We start from the raw sequence: 21387 nt of genomic DNA on the forward strand, positions 1-21387 counted from the left end.
CTTTATTCAATATATGAATGGCAAAATGACATTGGGGGGGGGGATAGGGAGGGTTGAGTCTGCCTGGGATCTGCTGGATTCTGAGCTGGCCCCACTGGATGGCTTAGGACTTGATTTGGGCCCTGGCGGACCCCTCAGTCTCTTAAGACCCTTCAAGTATCTGTTTCAGATCTACCAAAAACAACAACAACTGAGGATTGATATCTCCACTGACATTACAAGTTCACTTAACAGAACATTCATGACCAACATGACTAACTTAGGTTTGTTGATTTCAAAGGGTCTAGTCTGGGAAGGACTTGGCTGAATATAATTTGTGGTGAACAGAGTAGTTTCCTTCGTGTAAGTGTTATTCTGTTCCTTTGTACTCTTACTTTAAATGTGTGAATTTTTTTTAAAAGAAAACAAAACAGTAGAAATGCAAATAAATAAATAAATTACAATATCTGTAAATAGCCAAAACTCCAATCCAATGTTCAATCTCCAGTTCTATTACTCAGAGGTAAGTCTTCCTATGTTCATTGGAGCTTACTCGTTGATACATATGATTGCAAGCATTAGTTGTATTGCTCACATGAAGAACAGATAGCCCGATGCGATAAAAAATAACCTCTCTTATGCATTCATTTTCTTGCAGGCTGAATACTTTTATGAATTCCTGTCCTTGCGCTCATTGGATAAAGGCATAATGGCTGACCCAACTGTGAACATCCCTCTGCTTGGAACAATACCTCACCAGGCATCAGGTTTGTGGATCTGTATGCATTTATGAGTTCAAAGATGGGGGGGTTGCAAGGAAATACCATATTTACTTAAATCTAATGCACCATCAAATCTAACGCACACCCTAATTTGGCCAAAAAAGGTGTGCATTACATTCGAGTAAATATGGTAATTTTACGGTTCATAATGAATAAAAAATAATATTATAGGTCAAACTGATCTGTTAGGGGAAAGGTTTGCCATAATGCTGAATATTTATTCTGTATAAATAATATGTGATCAAGAGAATGTAACTTCTCCTCTGAAACAGCTAATGAATAGCATCTTTTATGTATTTTCTCTGTACAAGCTAACCTTGTTAGTATTGCTAATGGGTGCAGTCTAGCAAAAGCCAGTCCAAAGTGCAAAGCATAAAATATATGTATGTTAAATGTGACTCCTACTCTCAATGCTTACAAAGGCGTTACTATTATAAGCTTTCGGCATCTCCGTAGCAGTAGCCAAATAACAGTTGGTGGTTCCAGTCAGCAGACATGAACGATGACGGGAGCAAAATGGTTTTCAAGGTGGTTTCTATCCACTTTACTGATGTCCCAGACTGAAAAGGGTGTGTGTGTGTGTGTGTGTGTGTGTGTGTGTGTGTTTTTCAAAATTAGAGATTAAGTATTTAATTGCCAGGTGGCAAAGACCTCAAACTTTAAAAAGGCAGTAACGAGTAAACTTTGGCAACCAATAAGGTTCTTCATGGGCCCGGGGGGGGGGGGAGAGAAGTGCTCAAGGGAAAAGTTTAGTTTTCTTACTGTATAGTATTTTTGTAAGAAAAACAAATGATCACACTGTCAACAGCAGGCAGAGCAAGTGAATGAAGGGAAATACACACAAACAGACATAATTTTATTTGCATGCCATCTTTCCCCAGTTCAATCCTGTGCCAGATTTGCGTATAAGCTAAACAAACTATAGCTTAGGGCCCCACTCTCTTGGGCCCCCCCAAAAAGAAATTAAAGGGAAAAAAACCTGGATGTACATTTCCAAAATATAAGATAAAAAGCCTACATACAGCAACAGTATTTTGTGTTGTGTAGGCTCCTATTTGTTATGTGCAAATGGATTTATATACCCATTAGGTCCATAAATTACCATATAGCACATATTCAACACAAAAAACAGCAACAATTTGTTGTTGACAAAGGACAGCTGGACATATAAAGGGCCCCATCACCTTCAGTAGCTCAGGGCCTCATCAAACTTAAATCTGGCCCTGGGTCAAACCATGCTGAAGGCGGCTTAGAACATGGATAAAATACATAACTACAACAAAACAAAAGGAGTCATAAGCAATGAATAAAACATTTTTAAAAAATTACACAACCAAATCGAACAATTTCCACATAAATCACAACAAGATCTAAAATGAAATACAAAAATACAACAGCAATACTGGTGAGGCACATAACCTGCAGACTGCACTAGTGCAATACTGGCTATGCTTCTGCGAAGTTGCCATGCGCAGAGGCTACAATGCGTCTTGCACTGAGGCCAAAACTGTATCTGCAATGGAGACAACCCATATCTCGAATCTCATACGTTGCAGCTGCTACATAGAATTGTTGCCCCCTCAGGAGGAATCTGGCAGATTCCCTCTTGGTGGCCATCCCACAAGGGCTGATTCACACATACATGTTTATCGCTTAAAACTGCATCGCTCCATGATTTATATCACTTAATGGCTCTCAGCTGAATGTGGGAACTGCCTCCAGTTGCAAATGTTTGTGTCTGGGATTCTGGGAAAGGTCTGTGTCTGATGTCGGATCTGCCAGAGCCCTTTCCCCACGAGCAAGCCATTAACTTGGTGTTGCAACCATTGCATGCATCCATACAGTGCTGGTTTGTTTGTGTAGACTGCACGTTTTCCCTCAAATTGCAAGTTATTGAGAGAGATACGTATGGGAAAGGTCTTTTGCCATTGCTGCATCTGCCCCCACAAACTTGTTTGTGTCAGATGATCTGATAGCTTGGTAACCGCAAAAGCTCTTGAACTTTTGCTGTCAAAGTTATCTCATGTTCCACATCTGAAAGGGATGAAAGAAGGAGTGAGCGAGCTTCAGGCCTGCAGAGCAGCAAAATCACGGAGCTGTGAAACACAATTTCCCATGCAAATCGGGCAAGACTTGTGGAAGGATCAGGTTTTGTGCGTTCTGAAGTTGCTTCAGCAACTGACCATTTTGGAATGCTCAGTCTCAGCTCTCTTCCTCGTCCAGACTTGGAAAGGGGCTTCTTGGGTTCCTCTCCTTTTGGGAGGTCTGAATGGAATGAAAGTAGGCTCGCTATAATTGTAGTTCTGGTGACTTGAGTTCCAAGACTGCTTTGGAGATGTAGACTTTGTTTCCATATGGCGAGCATGTGCAGACATACAAATATACTTACAGGCTGCGCTGAATAATAAGCGCCCGCTAAGTTAATACATATGGCTTGCAGTAGTATTATTCAGTAAGCTGAGTTTGAAATGTATGTGTGTGCATCAACATGACACATTAGTAATTCAGGTCTCAGCGGAGCCGGTTATTCTGAAACAATGCAGCTCAGCAAATAACGTTTTCTGTGGCCTGTGAGTGGGAAAGAAACACCCAAGAATTTGACAGCTATGACCACTTTACCTCATGGCTCCTTTGAGCCAAATAAAAGTATGACATGGAACTGATACAAAACAGCATCTATAATGAAGAACGGTTTATGTTTCGTATGATGATGCTGTTGTGTCTGTTTGCGATTAGTATTTGTTTGCAGAAACAGTGAGCTGATCACCCCCCCAAAATAGATTGGTGTTTACTAGCAGAATATCTTTATTAGCAGAGTATTTTGCAGTAAAATCCTCAAAATGTGCTGTACGGAGGGAGGGGAACCTAATAGGTGCAGTTCCAAAAAGCATCAATGAGAAGCTGGTCATAAAGAAAGCAGATAAATGTCACTATTAATCTCAAGCAGCGTTCAAATGAAACAACCACAAAACAGCATTCCAAGGCTTTGGGGTTACCAGGCTTTTCTCCTCATTAAAATACTCCAGATTTACTGCCTTCCATTGGCTCTTTGTAGTTAAAAGAAAGTTTGCATTAAAGGCAGCCATCCCCATCTATTTGTTGCATTTAGAACACTTAACACCTTTGGTTTAAACCGGTATCTTTTATAGTTTTTCTCTCCAATTCCTTGGGGAAATGACAGAACTATTGCTTAACGTAGCCTTTTTTTTTGCTAAAAGATATAAAAAGCAGAGACATCACCTTGCCAACAAAGGTCCGTATAGTTAAAGCTATGGTTTTCCCAGTAGTGATGTATGGAAGTAAGAGCTGGACCATAAAGAAGGCTGTTCGCCGAAGAATTGATGCTTTTGAATTATGGTGCTAGAGGAGACTCTTGAGAGTCCCATGGACTGCAAGAAGATCAAACCTGTCCATTCTGAAGGAAATCAGCCCTGAGTGCTCACTGGAAAGACAGGTCCTGAAGCTGAGGCTCCAATACTTTGGCCACCTCAAAGACCCTGGAAAAGAACCTGATGTTGGGAAAGATGGAGGGCACAAGGAGAAGGGGACAACAGAGGACGAGATGGTTGGGCAGTGTTCTCGAAGCTACCAACATGAGTTTGACCAAAGTGCGGGAGGCAGTGGAAGACAGGAGTGCCTGGAAGACAGGAGTGCCTGCTACGTATAGGACTGTACTTTAGAAAATATCTATATCCACATGTGACAGAGCTGCCTGGATATCCGGGGACATAGGAAGGATCTTATGTTGCAGCCCTGACCAATTCTCTTTAAGCATCACTCAGAACAAAAGAAAATGATCTGTCAGCCACAGCCAAAGACAAGTCCCAGCTGCAAACAAGATTGGAAATGTCCCGACATGGAAGGCTAAGATCATTCACTCAATGAGTGCAGAGTGTGAAGAATTTTGTCAGTGTTGTTGAAAATGTTATTTTTAAAAGGAGACTTGACTGGTCCATTTCTTTATTTTAAGAATGGGAATATGAACTCAGAATAATTTAATGGTGGGCAGCAAGAATCCAGTTATCCAGTTATAGGGTTACCCTATTGATTGTAGCTTCCAAGGTTTGCTCACATTGGTGCACAAGGCAGTCATAAGAACACAAGGAAAGCTCTCCTTGATCAGACCCATACCTGTTTCTGACACTGGTTAGGTGTACATAAGCAGCACATAAGTGCCACAAAAACAGTGCCTAAAAGCAGTGCCACTACCCTCACATGCCTTGTTGATAACTGACATCCCTTGGCACTATTAGATGGGGGACGGACAGAGACAGAAGTTCCGTGAACTGTGTAGATGCAGCTTGTTTGACTCAAAAATCACCATGGTACCACAGTGCATTGGACGAGATAATTAAATCATTTGCACCTATTGTAGCACTTTTGCAATATGATCAGCTGTTTATTCATAGTACTTGTTTTGCTTATTTATCGGTAGATTGTCACTGGTATGGAATGTCTTTTTAAAAAATTTCCGGATTTCACAGATAATCAGTAAGACCATCTTTTATTTTCTTCGCACTTTGTCCCCTTCCCTTTTTTTTAGTTGTCCAGGTTGGATTTCCCTGCCTTGGGAAACAAGATGGCGTGGCGGCATTTGAGGTGACGGTCATTATCATGAATTCGGAAGGCAATACCATACTCCAAACGCCACAGAACGCCATCTTCTTTAAGACATGTCAGCAAGGTAACCAGAACCTGCCCTTGGAAGGGAAGTTTGTCTGTCTTGTCATTGTCCTCACACACCTGGGGAATAGCGGGTCACATTTGTCAGACTAGAAACAAGCTGAGACGCAATTTCTACTATGAATACAGATGAGGATGAGAGGTTTTTTGGGGAGGGTTACAGGGATGAGGGAGGGAAGGGGGAAAGTTCCTCAGTTCTATAATTCTACGGTCTTTAGGAGGGCATCTCAGGAGGTCAGGAGCAGCCAGAGGCTTCATAGGAAGGTACCTCCACTCCACCCCTCCCCCAAAGGCAGCGGTGGGTTCCAGCAACATCTTGTGAGATTTTGGTGAAATCTCGCCAGAAGCTGCCGCCGCTGCTACCACCACTTCTCCTCACCACTGGAGATGGTGGAGAAGCTGTGGTACCTTCAGGGGCACTGCCTCTTAGTGTTACACCACTTGAGGTGACTGCCTCAGTTCACCTCATGGGCATGTGGGCCCTGCCGGAGCAATAGGATATATCAGACCTCTCTCTTTGAGAGTAATCTGACTGTGTATATCCTATTCCATGGAAACATCTCTGGCTCTAGCAGATGCAAATCTAGGGAAGTGCAACCAGTTTCCCCACACTGGGCACCAGGCTGAGAGGGTTGCCACAGGAGGAGCCACAGCAATGACTTAGAGCAGAAGGTGAGAAGCAGGGGGCACCCGAATTTTGGTGTTGCACAGTTTGAAAGCCCACCACTGGCCCTAGCTTCATCAATATCTGAGCTCCTACACTGGTGGGGCAAAAAGGGAATGGATCAGGACATTGCAGTGTGAGGAGAATCATTAAAGGGAAAATAAAAGCCGGGGAAAGGGATTTTTTTTGATAACACTACTCTCCTTTCACTTCTACCCTGTCAAAGAGCCCAGCAGGGTGTTGGGTGTGGCAGCTCATTTGCCTTCAGTTCTCCTCCTTTAGGATTGCTGCCTCAGGATCCGAGCCTGTGAATATCTAAATTCCTTCCAGTAGCACCTTAAAGACTAACTAAGTTAGTTCTTGGTATGAGCTTTCGTGTGCATGCACACTTCTTCAGATACACAAGTGTGCATGCACATGAAAGCTCATACCAAGAACTAACTTAGTTGGTCTTTAAGGTGCTACTGGAAGGAATTTTTTTATTTTGACTATGGCAGACCAACACGGCTACCTATCTGTAACTGTGAATATCTAGTTTTCTTGTACATTTTATTTGAGCATCTCAGTCAATGTATACTACCAAAATGTCCATCATTTGGACACCGGGATTAACTTCCTGGGCATCTCCCCTGCTCCATCTCCACAAACTATGATGCTCTTACCTCAGACTGTAATCAGACTGTTCACACAACACATATTCAATTCATCCAATAATTATTACCATCTTCTTTGAAGCTGAATGTCCTGGAGGATGCAGGAACGGCGGGTTTTGCAATGAAAGGCATGTATGCGAATGTCCAGATGGATTTTATGGTCCTCACTGCGAAAAAGGTAATCGAAAGGCTTCAATTATTTCATGCGCTTTTATTTACACTGCAAGAACAGCCAAGCAGGCGCTGCCTTTCAAAATATTGTTTTGTAGAGATTTTCAGATGTGGCTTAAGCCGCTTCCAAAAATTAAATCTAAACGCATAAGAAAAATATTTTACGAGCTGTGGCTTCTCAGAAAACATAGATTGTTTATACAAAAAGATAAAGAAGTCTCCGCTGAATGGTTTAAAGGACGGAACAGGACTGACCAACAACTGAATGAGCGTCCATCTGGCAAAACATTAAGTAAAAGGCTGTTGCTAATGAACACTAGCTGTAAAAGTACCACAGTTATTTTACTCGGCTATTGTTACTGAAGAGAATGTCCCAATTTGATCATGAAAGCGTCTCCATCTGTGCAGAGGCACAGCCTGCCTGGGAGAGAGAGCGCAATAGCCTTTTCTCCTTTCCAGCCGGCCCTGTTTGCCAGAATCAGTTCGGATTTCCTCAGATCTGTGCCTTGTAAATCCCTGCCTGTAATTTGTCCCTGTTTTGCTTTTGGCAGGCATTTCTGGGTATCTCGATATTTATTTATTTTAGGTGAAGCACTCATGCACCTAGAGTTATTCTTCCATCATTATTCGAGGTTGAAGTGGTTTGCCTTTGAGACTGTAAGCAGGGTGTAAATATGTAAATGAAATGAAAATGAAAAGATTAACCACGCCCAGGCCCATGTCACTATAGACTCAGGGCAACCTGGCTGGACCCACATACTCCCTCACACATTATTTACATGCCAGAAGGGGGAAATAGAATCACACCTACTACACTTGCCCCAAACCAGCCCACACTCACTGACCACGATCCCCAGCAACTATAGGGAATAATTGAATTGTAGAGTTGGAAGGGGCCCAGGAATCATAGCTAAAAATTCCAGATAGATGGTCTTTGTGATAATAATGAGAAAGGTCTCTTCTTCACAACCCATTGGTATCTATGCAATGGGGGCCCAGTAGTCTCTCCTGCCATTTCGCGCATTCAGCGAATGCCTGGGTGTGGTTGTGTTTAGGCACAAGGATGAGCAAATTTACACAACCCGCAAGTGTCCGGGGTGTGTGTGTGAGGAATGGGAGGTTCTCTTTCTCTCTCACAAGGGAACAGCAGCCATTTGGGGAGCTGTAATTTTGCTCAATTTCACGGTGCAATTTCCCCCATGAAAAAGTGCTTTTGGGTGGGCTGCGATCTTGTGCAGCATCCTAAAATGCATGTTTTGCGGCTCTGTCCCCCCCCCCCAAAAAAAACAACAAATTGTGGTGCGAAATCATGGCTCCCTAAATGTCCGGTGAGGAAAATGAGGTGACACCCAGGAAGATGATGTACCAGATTTTGCTGTCGGAGAGTATGAATTTACCAGTTTATATCCAATGCAGTGCTAAGTTAAAGTCAATTAGTGGTATACTTGTTCCTCTGGTGAAAGGTTTTGTGCCTGCAAGACATAGTCACACAATAAAATGCACAAGCAGGTTGAGAGTAACTTGGTTGCATGGTAAACGGTGCCATCTGTTGAGCAATGAGTTTCCGCTGGCAAACTTGCTGCACTGGATTCCCCTGTGGAGCGACATTAAAACTCACCTGTTAGCCTTCGCGTTAGCGAGCAGCTAACATTGGATATAGCCCATAGTTTTCTTCCATGGCAGCATGATGCCTAAAATGTCAGCATACGAATCAATATGGCTGCCTCCTCACACACTCACACACATAAACAAATTTCTCTACAGCCAACCAAAGACAACCAACCACACCCTAGGTGTTATGTACTGAAGTTCTCACCCTGGGCCAGCAGGGGGATACAGTAGATAGTTTTCACTCAGGTCCAAATATGCAAATAAGGGATTGAAAGTGATGTTCAGTGATTGGATAGTTACAGAAAGTTGTTACTGTTGCGTTCTAGTGGAGCTCTATATAAGCAGGCTGGCTGAACCCTTCTGTTCCGTTCTGTTCTGGCCTGTGAATAAACAAGAGCTGTTTGAAGAATCACTGTGTCGTCTGATATGTTCACCCACAACTTAACACTAGGCTACCCCCAACCTCTCTCACCACCAAGGAAATATAACAAGCAAATAGAAAGAGAACCCACACAAGTGACGCTGACCCCACACGTATGCTAAGTAGAAAAAAGCATTGCCACCCCACCCCAATCACCATTCCCCGCTTTCCCCCTCTTTTCTTCCCAACCTAATACTGCATGCAACACTAATGTCTCACAACAAACGTAACTGATCTGTAGAAAACGCAACGTGAAAAAAGCGACAATGCGTGTATTTTTGCAAACTAAGAAAAATCTTCAATACAAATTAATATTATTATTTTTAAATGTAATTTGCAGAGACAGGTGTCTGAAAATCAAAGCTCAAGGGTTTTATTACACCCGATTTCAGGCTGAATTCATTTTGCCTGCAGAAGAGACAGTTCATCTTAAGGAGTCGTATGAGTTGCAAGATAAAATGTGCTTTATGCTTTGAAGGTTTTTCCTCTCTGCATCAGTGCCAACAATTTACTATAGTGTTGATTCTCTCCATTCAGCTCTGTGTACTCCGCACTGCATGAATGGCGGACTCTGCGTCATGCCTGGATTGTGTATTTGCCCACCTGGTTTCTATGGCATCAACTGCGACAAAGGTATGCTTTAAAAAAAGGATTACAACGAGACCTGTGAGCTTTAACCATTCACTCAGTAGGCTAAGCCACCAAAGCTTTCACAGCAGATTTTTTTAAAAAAAAATCACCTCCAGTTAATTGGGAGAACTGCAAACAAGAAAATTTGAGCAGGAAAAGTAAAGAGCAGACAGGACAGCCTAGCTGACAGTCTAGGGACGGGGAGGAATTTGATTCAGTTAGCATTTAAAGGCAGCTCTGCCCAACCCACACTTTCTGAAACAATATGTGAGCTGGAAACACGGCTATTTTTTGAAATCTGCGCTTCTCTGATTTTAGCGATACTGTGCTCTAGCCTGGAAAAAAAATGCATATACTGAGAAAAAAATGTGCATTAAAATGCATATGTTCATGAAAATGACATATAGTATAGTTGGGGGAACAAGACTGCATACAAAAATGTGTATATTAGGAGAAATTCGCATTAAAATCCTGCTGAATTTTCATGAGGACTTTAAAAGAAATAATCTCAAACTGATGCAGAAACATGGAAGAAACTGAAATTAAGTTTGGAAAAATGAAAAACTGAGAGAAACCATAACTGATTAGCACATCCTACCCGAGTCTCAGCAAAGCTTAACCTTAGAATGTGCCCCAATGATTCTGGGACAGTTTCGTTTTTCTTGTCGTTTGCCCTTTAGGATGCCAGCCTCAGCGAAGGCTGAGTACCATTCCTAGCACCAAATGCACTCAAATGTGGATTTGGAGGTACAGCATCTCTTTCACATGCAAGAAACTGCCATGTTCAATAAAAGGACAGCCTTGAACGAACTGTTCATCAGAGCCATAACTGTGATGGCAGGAAAATATAATTTTTGGTGCTAGGAATAGTGCTCAGCCTTCGCTGAGGCTGGTTTAATTGGCTTTTGAAAAGACCCCAAACTTTGTTGCACCTTACCAAAGCTATCCATTTCTGGTGGTGAAAGGCTACCTATCCAGTCTCATACTTTTGCTTTGTCCTCCCCAGCAAACTGCACAACGACCTGCTTCAATGGAGGAACATGTTTTTATCCAGGAAAATGTATTTGTCCTGCAGGACTTGAGGGGGATCAGTGTGAAATCAGTGAGTCCTGATTTTATGCCATTTTCAGCAGACTGAAAAGATTCTTCTTGAGGTTCCTAACTCCCAAAAGATGGTGCAGGCAGCCGAAACGAGCTTTAGGTTTCCCAACACTGGGCTGCCTGGTGTCTGGTTTGTTGGTTTATGGATTGGTGATTACTAAGGATACAGAAGTCATGGGGTAAGGGCATATAGATGCTGAATGACCTGGGGAAGAGCAAAGCAGCCATGATCTCTTTTCTTGGAGCCCTCACACTCCTGCTAAGCTGTGGTATAAATACAATGTGCAAGCCAGGCCTATATTCTGGGTACAAAGTCTATTGAGTATGGGATGTCAGTATTTGTTGATCACAGTGGTGGTCCCATTTGCATCTCATAGGTAATAACTGCTGTTAAATCTATAATAAACTCTAATGGGGCTGGGCCGGATTTCACTTAAGGCAATAAAGGCAGTGCTATCATCCTTTTTTTTTAATCATTTCTAGGCAAATGCCATCAGCCGTGTAGAAATGGAGGCAAATGTACCGGTAAAAATAAATGCAAGTGTTCCAAAGGCTACCAAGGAGATCTCTGTTCAAAGCGTAAGTGCTCAATCAACTCAACCTTTTCCTAAAAAAGCTTTTGCAGCAGATTCGGGATTTTGTAACCTTCATGCTCAACAGTGGGTATGCGTTAGTGTGCTGCTGTGAAAGATCCTAAAACAAAAGGAAAGACTTGCTTTCGATATTAACTGTAGGTGTCTTATTGCAGCTGTTTGTGAACCTGGTTGTGGATCGTATGGGATCTGTATTGAACCTAACACATGCCAGTGTCGAGAAGGCTGGCATGGAAGGCACTGCAATAAAAGTAAGTGGCATTGACAAAATATGACTCTTCGCCTCCATAAAATATGCACTCTGTGTGGTATGGGTTTATTGACATCCTTTCCCCACCGATCCCATCGCACAGGGTTGCTACTAGGCACTGTGTACTCAGATCCAAGATGATTTAGCAGACTCTGGCTGCGCTTAGACAGCACTTAATCCACCCATTTCCTTACCTGATAATTTCTGCTTTTTATGTGAGCTTGCAGCGGACCTCTCTCTCTCTTTCTCTTTCTCTCTCTCTCTGGCTAACTAACCTCACAGGTTGTGAGGATAAAGTGGGAGAAGATAAAAATATAATAAATACACTACAGTTTAAACGTTAGTCTCCTGAGATCATCTATTAAGAGCAATTCATTAGTTGTCTCATTGTCTTTTTGTCTTTTTCCTGTGCCATGCTAAGCAGCCATAGGGAGGTACCCCTCCACCATTCAAAGCCCAATTTTAAGATTACGTCTTCCTTTACTTTACCAGAATCCACTCAGGGAATCAGCTGGTGTTGCTGTCACCATATAGATCAGGAATATCCTGCATGGTACCCTGCAGACATTGTTGGACTCCTATGCCCATCAGCCCCTGCCAAAGCTCAGGGGTGATGGGAGTTAATCCCAATAACAAAGATGGCTACCACACTTATAGGGAGTCATAGGAGCCAACTGAGGGGGCTGGGGCCTCCCAAAGTTGATGGACTTTGCCATTCAAATGGGTGGGGGTGACACATAATAATAATATAATAATATTAATTTATTATTTATACCTCGCCCATCTGGCTGGGCTTCCCCAGCCACTCTGGGCAGCTTCCAACAAAGTATCAAAAGGCAGTAATGCATCAAACATTAAAAGCTTCCCTAAACAGGGCTGCCTTCAGATGTCTTCTAAAAGTCTGGTAGTTGTCGTCCTCTTTGACATCTGGTGGGAGGGCATTCCACAGGGCAGGTGCCACTACCGAGAAGGCCCTCTGCCTGGTTCCCTGTAGCTTGGCTTCTCGCAGTGAGGGAACCGCCAGAAGGCCCTCGGCGCTGGACCTCAGTGTCTGGGCAGAACGATGGAGGTGGAGCACTCCTTCAGGTATACTGGACCGAGGCCGTTTAGGGCTTTAAAGGTCAGTACCAACACTTTGAATTGTGCTCGGAAATGTACTGGGAGCCAGTGTAGGTCTTTCAAGACCAGTGTTATGTGGTCTCGGCGGCCGCTCCCAGTCGCCAGTCAAGCTGCCGCATTCTGGATTAGTTGTAGTTTCCGGGTCACCTTCAAAGGTGCATTTGTGTCTTGGCAATAAGTATCATGAAATTGAAATATGGGATAGACGGGAGGTTGGGCCTTTAGTGTTAAGACCAATATATGTTATATTGTTTGCTAAGAAAATTATGTGTCTATAGTTATTCCTGTGTGTAATTTGGCATTTGTGTTTGTTTCTTTTTTCTTGTTGTATCAATAAAAAATCTTTAAACAAAAAAAAAACACAAAGGTGCATTTGAGCGCATTGCAGTGATAATCAATCATGTGATTGATTATGCAGGGAGGGGCTGACCTGGGGTCCCCCAATATTTTATTCTAGTTGGCACCCCTGTAGAATATTGCATTGGCCCAAATATAAGCCGCACAAGAATATAAGCTGCACCTTTAAAATTGGAGGGGGGGGGAGAGAAAAAAGAATAATACCCAAATGTCAGCCACTCCATTCCTCTCTGCTCCTGGCTGCATATTGAGGGGGGGGGGAGCTGCGCTGCGTTGCCGATGGCCTTTTCCCTTCTTCACTCTCTCCCTTCCCAGCCTTGGGGGAGAGGACGGGGGCCTACGCACCAGGCAGGCACTGCTTTGCCGCACTCCTGGCGCTGTTTGCCCCGCGCTCCTGGCTGCATACCGTAAGGTCGTGAACATAAGTTGCACTTTAACTTTTCACGGTCAGAATTTGGGGGGAAAGCGAGGCTTATATTCAGGCCAATGTGGTAATCAAGCAAATTGCCTCTTGATTACTTGTCTGTAGATTTGTGACCAAGTACTGCAGGGTACAGGGACGTGAGTGGCATTGTGGGTTAAACCACTGAGCCTCTTGGGCTTGCCAATCAGAAGGTCGGCAGTTTGAATCCCCACGACGGGGAGAGCTCCCGTTGCTCGGTCCCTGTTCCTGCCAACCTAGAAGTTCGAAAGCACATCAAAGTGCAATTAAATAAATAGGTACCGCTCCGGTGGGAAGGTAAACGGCGTTTCCGTGCACTGCTCTGGTTCACCAGAAGCGGCTTAGTCCTTCTGGACACATGACCCGAAAGCTGTACGCCGGCTCCCTCGGCCAGTAAAGCGAGATGAGCGCCGCAACCCCAGAGTCGGCCACAACTGGACCTAATGGTCAGGGATCCCTTTACCTTTACCTTACTGCAGGATACACATGTCAAGGCAGATCCATAAATATAACAAGAAAAATCGCCTTTCGGAAATAAATGTTTGTCTCATGGTAGTACTGTGTGAAGTCTGGCACAAAGTCCATATTGAAATTTCCATGTGAAACATTCACAGTGAAAAGGAGGGGGGGCCTGCATTTGTAGTTTCCTCACTCTTGAACTGGGTTGTTTTTCAGGGTACGGAGCCAACCTGACAAATGGCCTGAGGCCCACAGGCACCAAGCACAGGCAGTACACGCCTTCACCGAAAAGGGCCGAGGAGAAGCAAGCACCCCCTGAATCCAATTATATCTGGTGAACTCCAACATCTGAAATGTTTTATGTTACACAAAGTTCATAGCCTTCATTAACCTTTCATGTGTTGAATGTTAAAACGCTGTTCATTACATTTTAAGATTACTGGCCTGAATTTTACTAGCTTCGTTATAAACCACTGAGCTGATATTTACTATTCCTTTTAAGTTTTACTTCTCTAGCACAGTTATATAGGCTTCTTGTTTTCAGTGCTTTTTGGACCGGTTTCTTTTTTGTACTATATTTCAATTCTTTATTGACTTGGAGGTTTTTTTTCCCCCTTTCCTTGTAAGAAATTCCTCAGAACAAATTGATTATCCAAAATTGGGGAGAGATTTTGAAAACGCTGGCCTGGAACCCACAGTTTTTCCTGGATTTGTGTCTTAAAAAACCAATTTTTTATTTTTTATTTTGGCACGATGCAGTCTTACATGTTCCGTTTATTAAAGGCGAAAGCTTTTTTTAATTTAAAGCCAATTCCCATTTCTGCAGCATGCTCTATTGAATACGGTGTAGTTGTGGCATTGAAACAATATAATATATTGGAAACAAAGTGGAACTATGAAGTATGAGCGCAGTCTTTGCATCGGCTTATAGCAATATAATATATTGTGTACACAAAACAGCTCTTATGTAATAAACATTTTTATACTGATTGTTATGTATGAAATAAAGATGCTGCTTTAGTTTTGTGTGTGTTGAGATGCTTGAAATCTTATCTGAAGGAGATGCACTGATCTTATAACTGTCGGAGGATGCTGTAGCTCAGGAACTTCTGCATCAAGAAAAGAGTTGGGTGGGATGGCTTACAAGGCCCTTCTCACTCTGTGGTTCTAAGATACTAGGCCTCACGGTGCTCAGATTGTGGCATGGTGCAAGGGGAGAGCTTGCCCCACCACAAGGATCCAACACCACCTCTTATGCTGGGACAATGATGATGATGATGATTTTGTTATTTATTCCCCGCCCATCTGGCTGGGTTTCCCCAGCCACTCTGGGCAGCTTACAGCACATAAAAAATTGTAAAGTGTGTGTGTGTGTGTGTACACAGGGCTCATCCAGACTTCCACATGTGCTGTGCCTAGAAAGCACAAGTCCTAGCAGTTACCTGCTTGACCCATGCTTTCTAAGCATGGGTCCTGTTAAGTTGAGGGTGAACATATCAGACGACACAGCGATTCTTCAGACAGCTCTTGTTTATTCACAGGCCCAGAACAGAACTGAACTGAAGGGTTCAGCCAGCCTGCTTATATAGAGCTCCACTACAACGCAACAGTAACAACTTTCTGTAACTATCCAATCACTGAACGTCACTTTCAATTCCTTATTTGCATATGTGGACCTGATGAAAACTATCTACAGTATCCCCCTGCTAGCCCAGGGTGAGAACTTCAGTACATAACAGGTCCAATGAGTTTTCCCCTTGCCCCACTCCCTTCCAAGGGAAACCCACTCTTTAGTGATATATCAGAACAAATGGCAATCCGGGGGAAACCCAGATTCCTGTTAGCTCCGATTGAGCACTAAAGAGCAGGTTTTTCCCCTGGGATGGTCAGTGCCGAACTTCAAGAGACACACAGCCCTGCACCATGGGTTGGTCACCCACCCAACCAAGGCAGATCCCCTGTTGCCATCACACATATCCCCTCTGCCTGGCTGCTCCGCTCCCAACACCCCCTCCAACCAGTGCAGGACATCTGTCCTGCTCACCACTGTCTGCAGGGGCAGCAACACTACCACTTCCCTTCTCTCCAGGCTGCCACTCATCACCCTCCGTGTCATGCCCCAGAGTCATTTGAGCTGTGTGCAGGCAGAACTCATGCTTTTTGAATGGAAGCCATGCTCAGGTGCCACTCATGATGGTTGCCCACCATGTTTAATTGCCCAATATGACTTGCCCTGACTTACAGATTAAAAAAACAAGAACCCTATAGATTTATAGTCTCAGTAGCACCATAGACCTATGAAATGTCTAGATAGTTCTGTGGATTTTATAGATCTCACTAGGCCAGGTAGGAGCAGGGCTACAAATTTTTGTAGAGTCGCCAAGACATTTTATTAACGTGGAAGATGTGCTAACCTATTCCTCATTAGCATCTGAAAGGTGGTCCAGTTAGCCTTGGTTGCCTCACATTGGTGCAAGAGTGTGCCAGGAAATTCCAGTTATGAGCCATTTCTCTCTGGCTCTGTGAACAGCAGAATTGGTGGGCATGTTTGCAGCAGTTGTCAAAGTAGCATCACAGCATCAAAATGACTATTTCTAATTTTAAAAAAGAAAAGAAAAAAGAGTCAGGGAAACCCCAGAAATCTAATATATTAGAGATTTTCATATATAATATACCAATAATCCACACCAGCTAGCATCCAGCAGTATCTTGCTGCTGCTGCTGCTGTTTTTTAAAAATTGATTATGATGTGTTTTTCTTCAAGGTGGGAGGTTATTTTACTATATGTTACCTGGAGAGCAGGATCTTGCCTTCAATTGCAGCTGTAAACAATTTAAATAAGTAGATAAATCTAACAATTAGAGTAATATTAAAATTATTCCAAAAGTTCTGTTTATTGACCTATTTGGTTTAGCTGCTTGGAAAGTAAGTGGCAGCAAATATCAACAGAGAAGCGCCTCACCCTCACCCCTTTAACTGAACACATGGAACTTGTCCAACTTTTTTGGCTAAGCAACTATGCGGTGCAACAGACAGAGCAAATCTGGAAGCAAATTTGTTTATTTGGATGGAGAAAGATCATAAAGGTCTTTGGATAAGTTTAGACAAGTCAGTGTTACTACTGGGTAAATACAAGGGGTTGGATCCAAAGCAAGTAAGTCATAAGCTCATGAAATTACTGAAATCAATATGCAAAACTAGCCAGAACTAAAAAACCCATTAAGTGCAACTAACTTACAGTGGGTGATTGAACCCGAAAAGAATGATAACAGCCTTTGTATGATTTTTTAGTACAACAGAGCAATTAAAAGGGCCTGTTTCTCCATTGTGCTGCTTTGTCAAAACAACTTGATATAAACAGCTATCTCACTGTACAGTGGTACCTCAGGTTACATACGCTTCAGGTTACAGACTCCGCTAACCCAGAAATAGTGCTTCAGGTTAAGAACTTTGCTTCAGGATGAGAACAGAAATCGTGCTCTGGCAGCGCGGCGGCAGCAGGATGCCCCATTATCTAAAGTGGTGCTGCAGGTTAAGAACAGTTTCAGGTTAAGAACGGACCTCCGAAACGAATTAAGTTCTTAACCCGAGGTACCACTGTGTTTCCTGATGGGCATCATCCAATGATTGTAATAGGCTGGCTATATATAAAAGAGAGTGTGGCTTAAAACTAAAACAAAAAAAACATTCTCACGTACATTCTCAAAAATGTCTTTTCTTGTACATTATGGTACCATAGTGCCAATTTGCCCAGAGACATTTTAGGAACAAAAAATATAAGATTCTCGTGCAAAATTAAATTACATTTGTTTGCAAAGTGCTACTGTACCTACCATATGCGGGGAGGATATTTTTGTATTTAGATTTGCAATAAATGAGGAGAACTCTCCATACACTTCCATACCATGGAAAAGGATATGATCACACAGCACAATGGGACACTCATTGAAATGAAAACAAAACAAAACCAGCATATTTTATATTTGCCATAAGGTCCCTATTCTGAATGAAATAAAAATTTTGGTGAGACACTGATGGACACGGGAGCTCTGAGGCGAGTTTGTGTGGCAGGGAAGGTTGGCAATCCAGGTCTCCCTACCCAGTCCAGCACTTCCAGTCAGTACCAGTTTAAGGGTGGTGTGGCCAGTTCCTCCTCACAGGGTGCCAAACCAAGGGGATGCAAGGGGCTTTTTAAACCCTTTTTTTAGCTACTCAAAGTTAGGCCCCAGTCAGATGTAATGTACTTGAGAGCATGCACAAAATCAGGGCCGGATTTAGGTTTGACGAGGCCCTAAGCTACTGAAGGTAATGGGGCCCTTTATATGTCCAGCTGTCCTCTGTCAACAACAAATTGCCGCTGTTTTTTGTGTTGAATATATGCTATATGGTAATTTGTGGACCTAACAGGTATCTAAAGCCATTTGCACATATTGCCATGCAACCAGTCCATGCAGAATGTAGGCACCCTATATATAGAAATGAGCAAACTAGTGATAAAAATATCACTAGGGAGCAGGCTAGCAGGCTGTGCCCATTACTCATAGGAGCCTACACAACACAAAACACTGTTGCTGTATGTAGGTTTGGTTTTTTTTATCTTATATTTTGGAAATGTACATCCAGTTTCTTTTTCCTTTAATTTTTTTTGGGGGGGGCACCCTAAGCTATAGCTTGTTTAGCTTATACAGTGGTGCCCCGCAAGACGAATGTCTCGCAAGACGGAAAACTCGCTAGACGAAAGAGTTTTCCGTTTTGGAGGTGCTTCGCAAAACGAATCTCCTATGGGCTTGCTTCGCAAGACGACAATGCCTTGCGAGTTCCTGCGGGTTTTTTTTCCTCCCCCCCCTTTTTCTAAGCCGCTAAGCCACTTATCAGCTGATCTGATCAGCAGATAAGCCACTAAAAGCCGCTTTTAGCGCTAATCCGCTAATCCATCAATGGGCTTGCTTTGCAAGACGAAAAAACCGCTAGACGAAGAGAATCACAGAACGGATTCTTTTCGTCTTGCGAGGCACCACTGTACATAAATTCAGCACTGCACAGAACAGAAGGCAAGGCATGGGAGGGAGGGAGGCATGAGACTAAGAAATATTTGGGGGCAGGGCAAATTTTGTCCTCACTCAGGATGCCATATTATCAAAGTCTACCCCTGCTCCAGCTAGTTCAATAAAGCTTTCAAAACAAAACAAAAGTACTTGAGGAGAGAGCGGAGTAAGGCTGTTGAGGAGCATGGTATGGGAAGCCACGAGGTTGAGGTTCTCTAATCCTGTCATATAACTGCCATTTGTTCTGGGTTCTTGGGGGACTCCTTTCCCCTCACAGAGCTGCATTTCCCAGAGTTCCCAGGGAAAGGGGAATCGATTGGTAAACCGCTCTGAGAATTGTAATTCTGCAAAGGGAATAGGGGTCTCCAACAACTCTCAGCAGCCTTAAACAAACTACAGTTCCCAGGATTATTTGGGGGAAACCATGACGGTTGAAGTGCTTTTAAAATGTGGGGTGAAGATGTGGCCAAAGACTTCACATAAGAACATTCAAATAGAATCCTGTAAAATAGGTCAACATTTTTATTCCTAAATAGCAGTCAGTATTGGAAGAGTGGGCAGTGACTTCTCTAAGACCACTTTGTGAACTCACGGCTTTGGTGAGAGGTTGAGTGGATTTAAATGAAATTGGGACTGTGAATATGGATATAGGCCTGACATCGGCATCATACCTGAACAAAAGTCCTTGTGTCTTGGCAGGACTTATCACTGATGCCTGTTTGGGCTTTCCTTCAAACTTTTGTTGTTTTGTTTTTCTGCATTGGGTCCCTGGATGATCCACCATTTTTATTTCCCACAATGCCCTGGGGTGATGCTATGTGGTGAGAAATGTAAAGGATAGCTCCACTGAAGTACTTATGACCTCTGCCACTACCACCAGTTAGACCCATTGGGTTGCCAATTGAAACAATTTAGGGCTGAACACAGGGCACTTTGCTGAAGAATCCACAAACCTGGACCTCAATCTGCCTGCATATATTTGAACTGAGCCTCACAGGATGAGCATCACTTTTGCCACAGAATTCACTGCTCTGCATCTGGCACTCTGCATTCTAACATGGTGGTTCTTAACATGGCTACTTAACACTTGGCACTGGTGGAACTGAGGCTTGGCATTCCTTTCCCTTCCCATAGAGTTGGCTGCCACATTTTATGGAGCAATCTTGGCTACTGTATGAGTGATTTGTGCTCTGGTTTGTTCTGAGTCATGATTATCCAGCAGCTCTTTTTCTGTTTATTTTAATGTCTTGTTCTCTTTTATAACTGATGAGCTGCCAGACTGAGCTTCTAACAGATACCATAAGGCAATTTCCCCCCCTCCTTGTTAAGGCTTATGTTTTTGAAGTTATGTGGAAAGCATTTACACCTGTGCAATAAAGGCATCCATGCATCCTGTTTCTGTATTTTGAGATGGCGGTTCCTGCTCCCAGTTAGCCTTGAGTAAGGCTGAGATTCTCTGCACAGGTTTCCAGCCTTACAAGGAAATAAGACCAATTGAACTAATTGGGGAATATTTCCAAGAATACCTGTATAGTATAGAGTCATAGGTGGTCCACTGAAACCAATGGAACAAGTTAGTCATAATTATTGGGGGCCAGAGTAGTTCATTATTACAATAGACTCCCTATTTTTCAAATCTTCTTAGGTGTATTCAGGCACAGGGATGATTGCCCTGGGAGAACATTTGTTAGGTGTGCAAAATGTCAACACCTGGTGCTGCCTCAATACAGCCATGGTTTCTTCCACTGGAGCTCAGTTCCAGCACCTCTCAGGTGGGTGCCATTGTCATTCTGCGAGAACAAGGGAGGTGCACATGGTGAGTTCCATCACCTCTTTTTCTAGAAAAATAGCACTGAATACAGCTACGTGCTTCCGTTGCTGTGCTCCATTGAAAACGGCTTCTCCATGCAAACCAGGGAGTGAGCTCTCCAGACATTGGAGTGACTCTTCTTTCCTTACCCCTGCAGCTGCGATATCCTGGGGAATGTGGAGTTGAATGTGTATACATACTCTTGTCCGTTTCCCTCTCCTCTGCATGGTCACGGGCACTGGCAACCCACGCTACACCACTATACCATACCGCTTCCTATTTTGCCTATTTCATTTATAGGCAAGGTAAATACAGTGGCACAGCTCTGCAACATGAGTAGGAGGTTACCTGAGAAATACATTTTATATACCCCCCCCAGCAGAATGAACTTCAGTTAACAGTGTGGGACAGGGGCAACACTGGGGATGACACTGTGTGTACGGCACCCCCAAAAGGTGCCGGCATCCAACACTGAATGCACATTATCGCACAGTGTGTATGTACCCTGTGGTTTTCATAGAAAGGACTATGTGTTGGTAGTTACAAGAAGTGGCACGCAAGTGACAATGGATACCTATACACCAAAGACTAACTATCTGTCATAGAAGAGGGGAGGA

General features: G+C 43.3%; 1 protein-coding gene across 1 annotated transcript in view; it reads left to right on the forward strand.

The window, feature by feature from the left end:
- WIF1 (WNT inhibitory factor 1) overlaps positions 1-14935 on the forward strand; it is a 40248-nt gene extending 25313 nt beyond the window's left edge. The window contains exons 3-10 of the mRNA XM_083463732.1: positions 638-746; positions 5305-5445; positions 6844-6939; positions 9502-9597; positions 10601-10696; positions 11179-11274; positions 11444-11539; positions 14132-14935. Coding sequence (XP_083319858.1) covers positions 638-746; positions 5305-5445; positions 6844-6939; positions 9502-9597; positions 10601-10696; positions 11179-11274; positions 11444-11539; positions 14132-14253 — 852 coding nt within the window. The 3' untranslated portion in view covers positions 14254-14935. The remainder of the gene's footprint in view (positions 1-637; positions 747-5304; positions 5446-6843; positions 6940-9501; positions 9598-10600; positions 10697-11178; positions 11275-11443; positions 11540-14131) is intronic.
- Positions 14936-21387: the final 6452 nt, after the last annotated feature.

This window comes from Podarcis liolepis, assembly GCF_965112155.1.
Source record: "Podarcis liolepis genome assembly, chromosome: 10".
NCBI classification, from domain to species: Eukaryota; Metazoa; Chordata; class Lepidosauria; order Squamata; family Lacertidae; genus Podarcis; species Podarcis liolepis.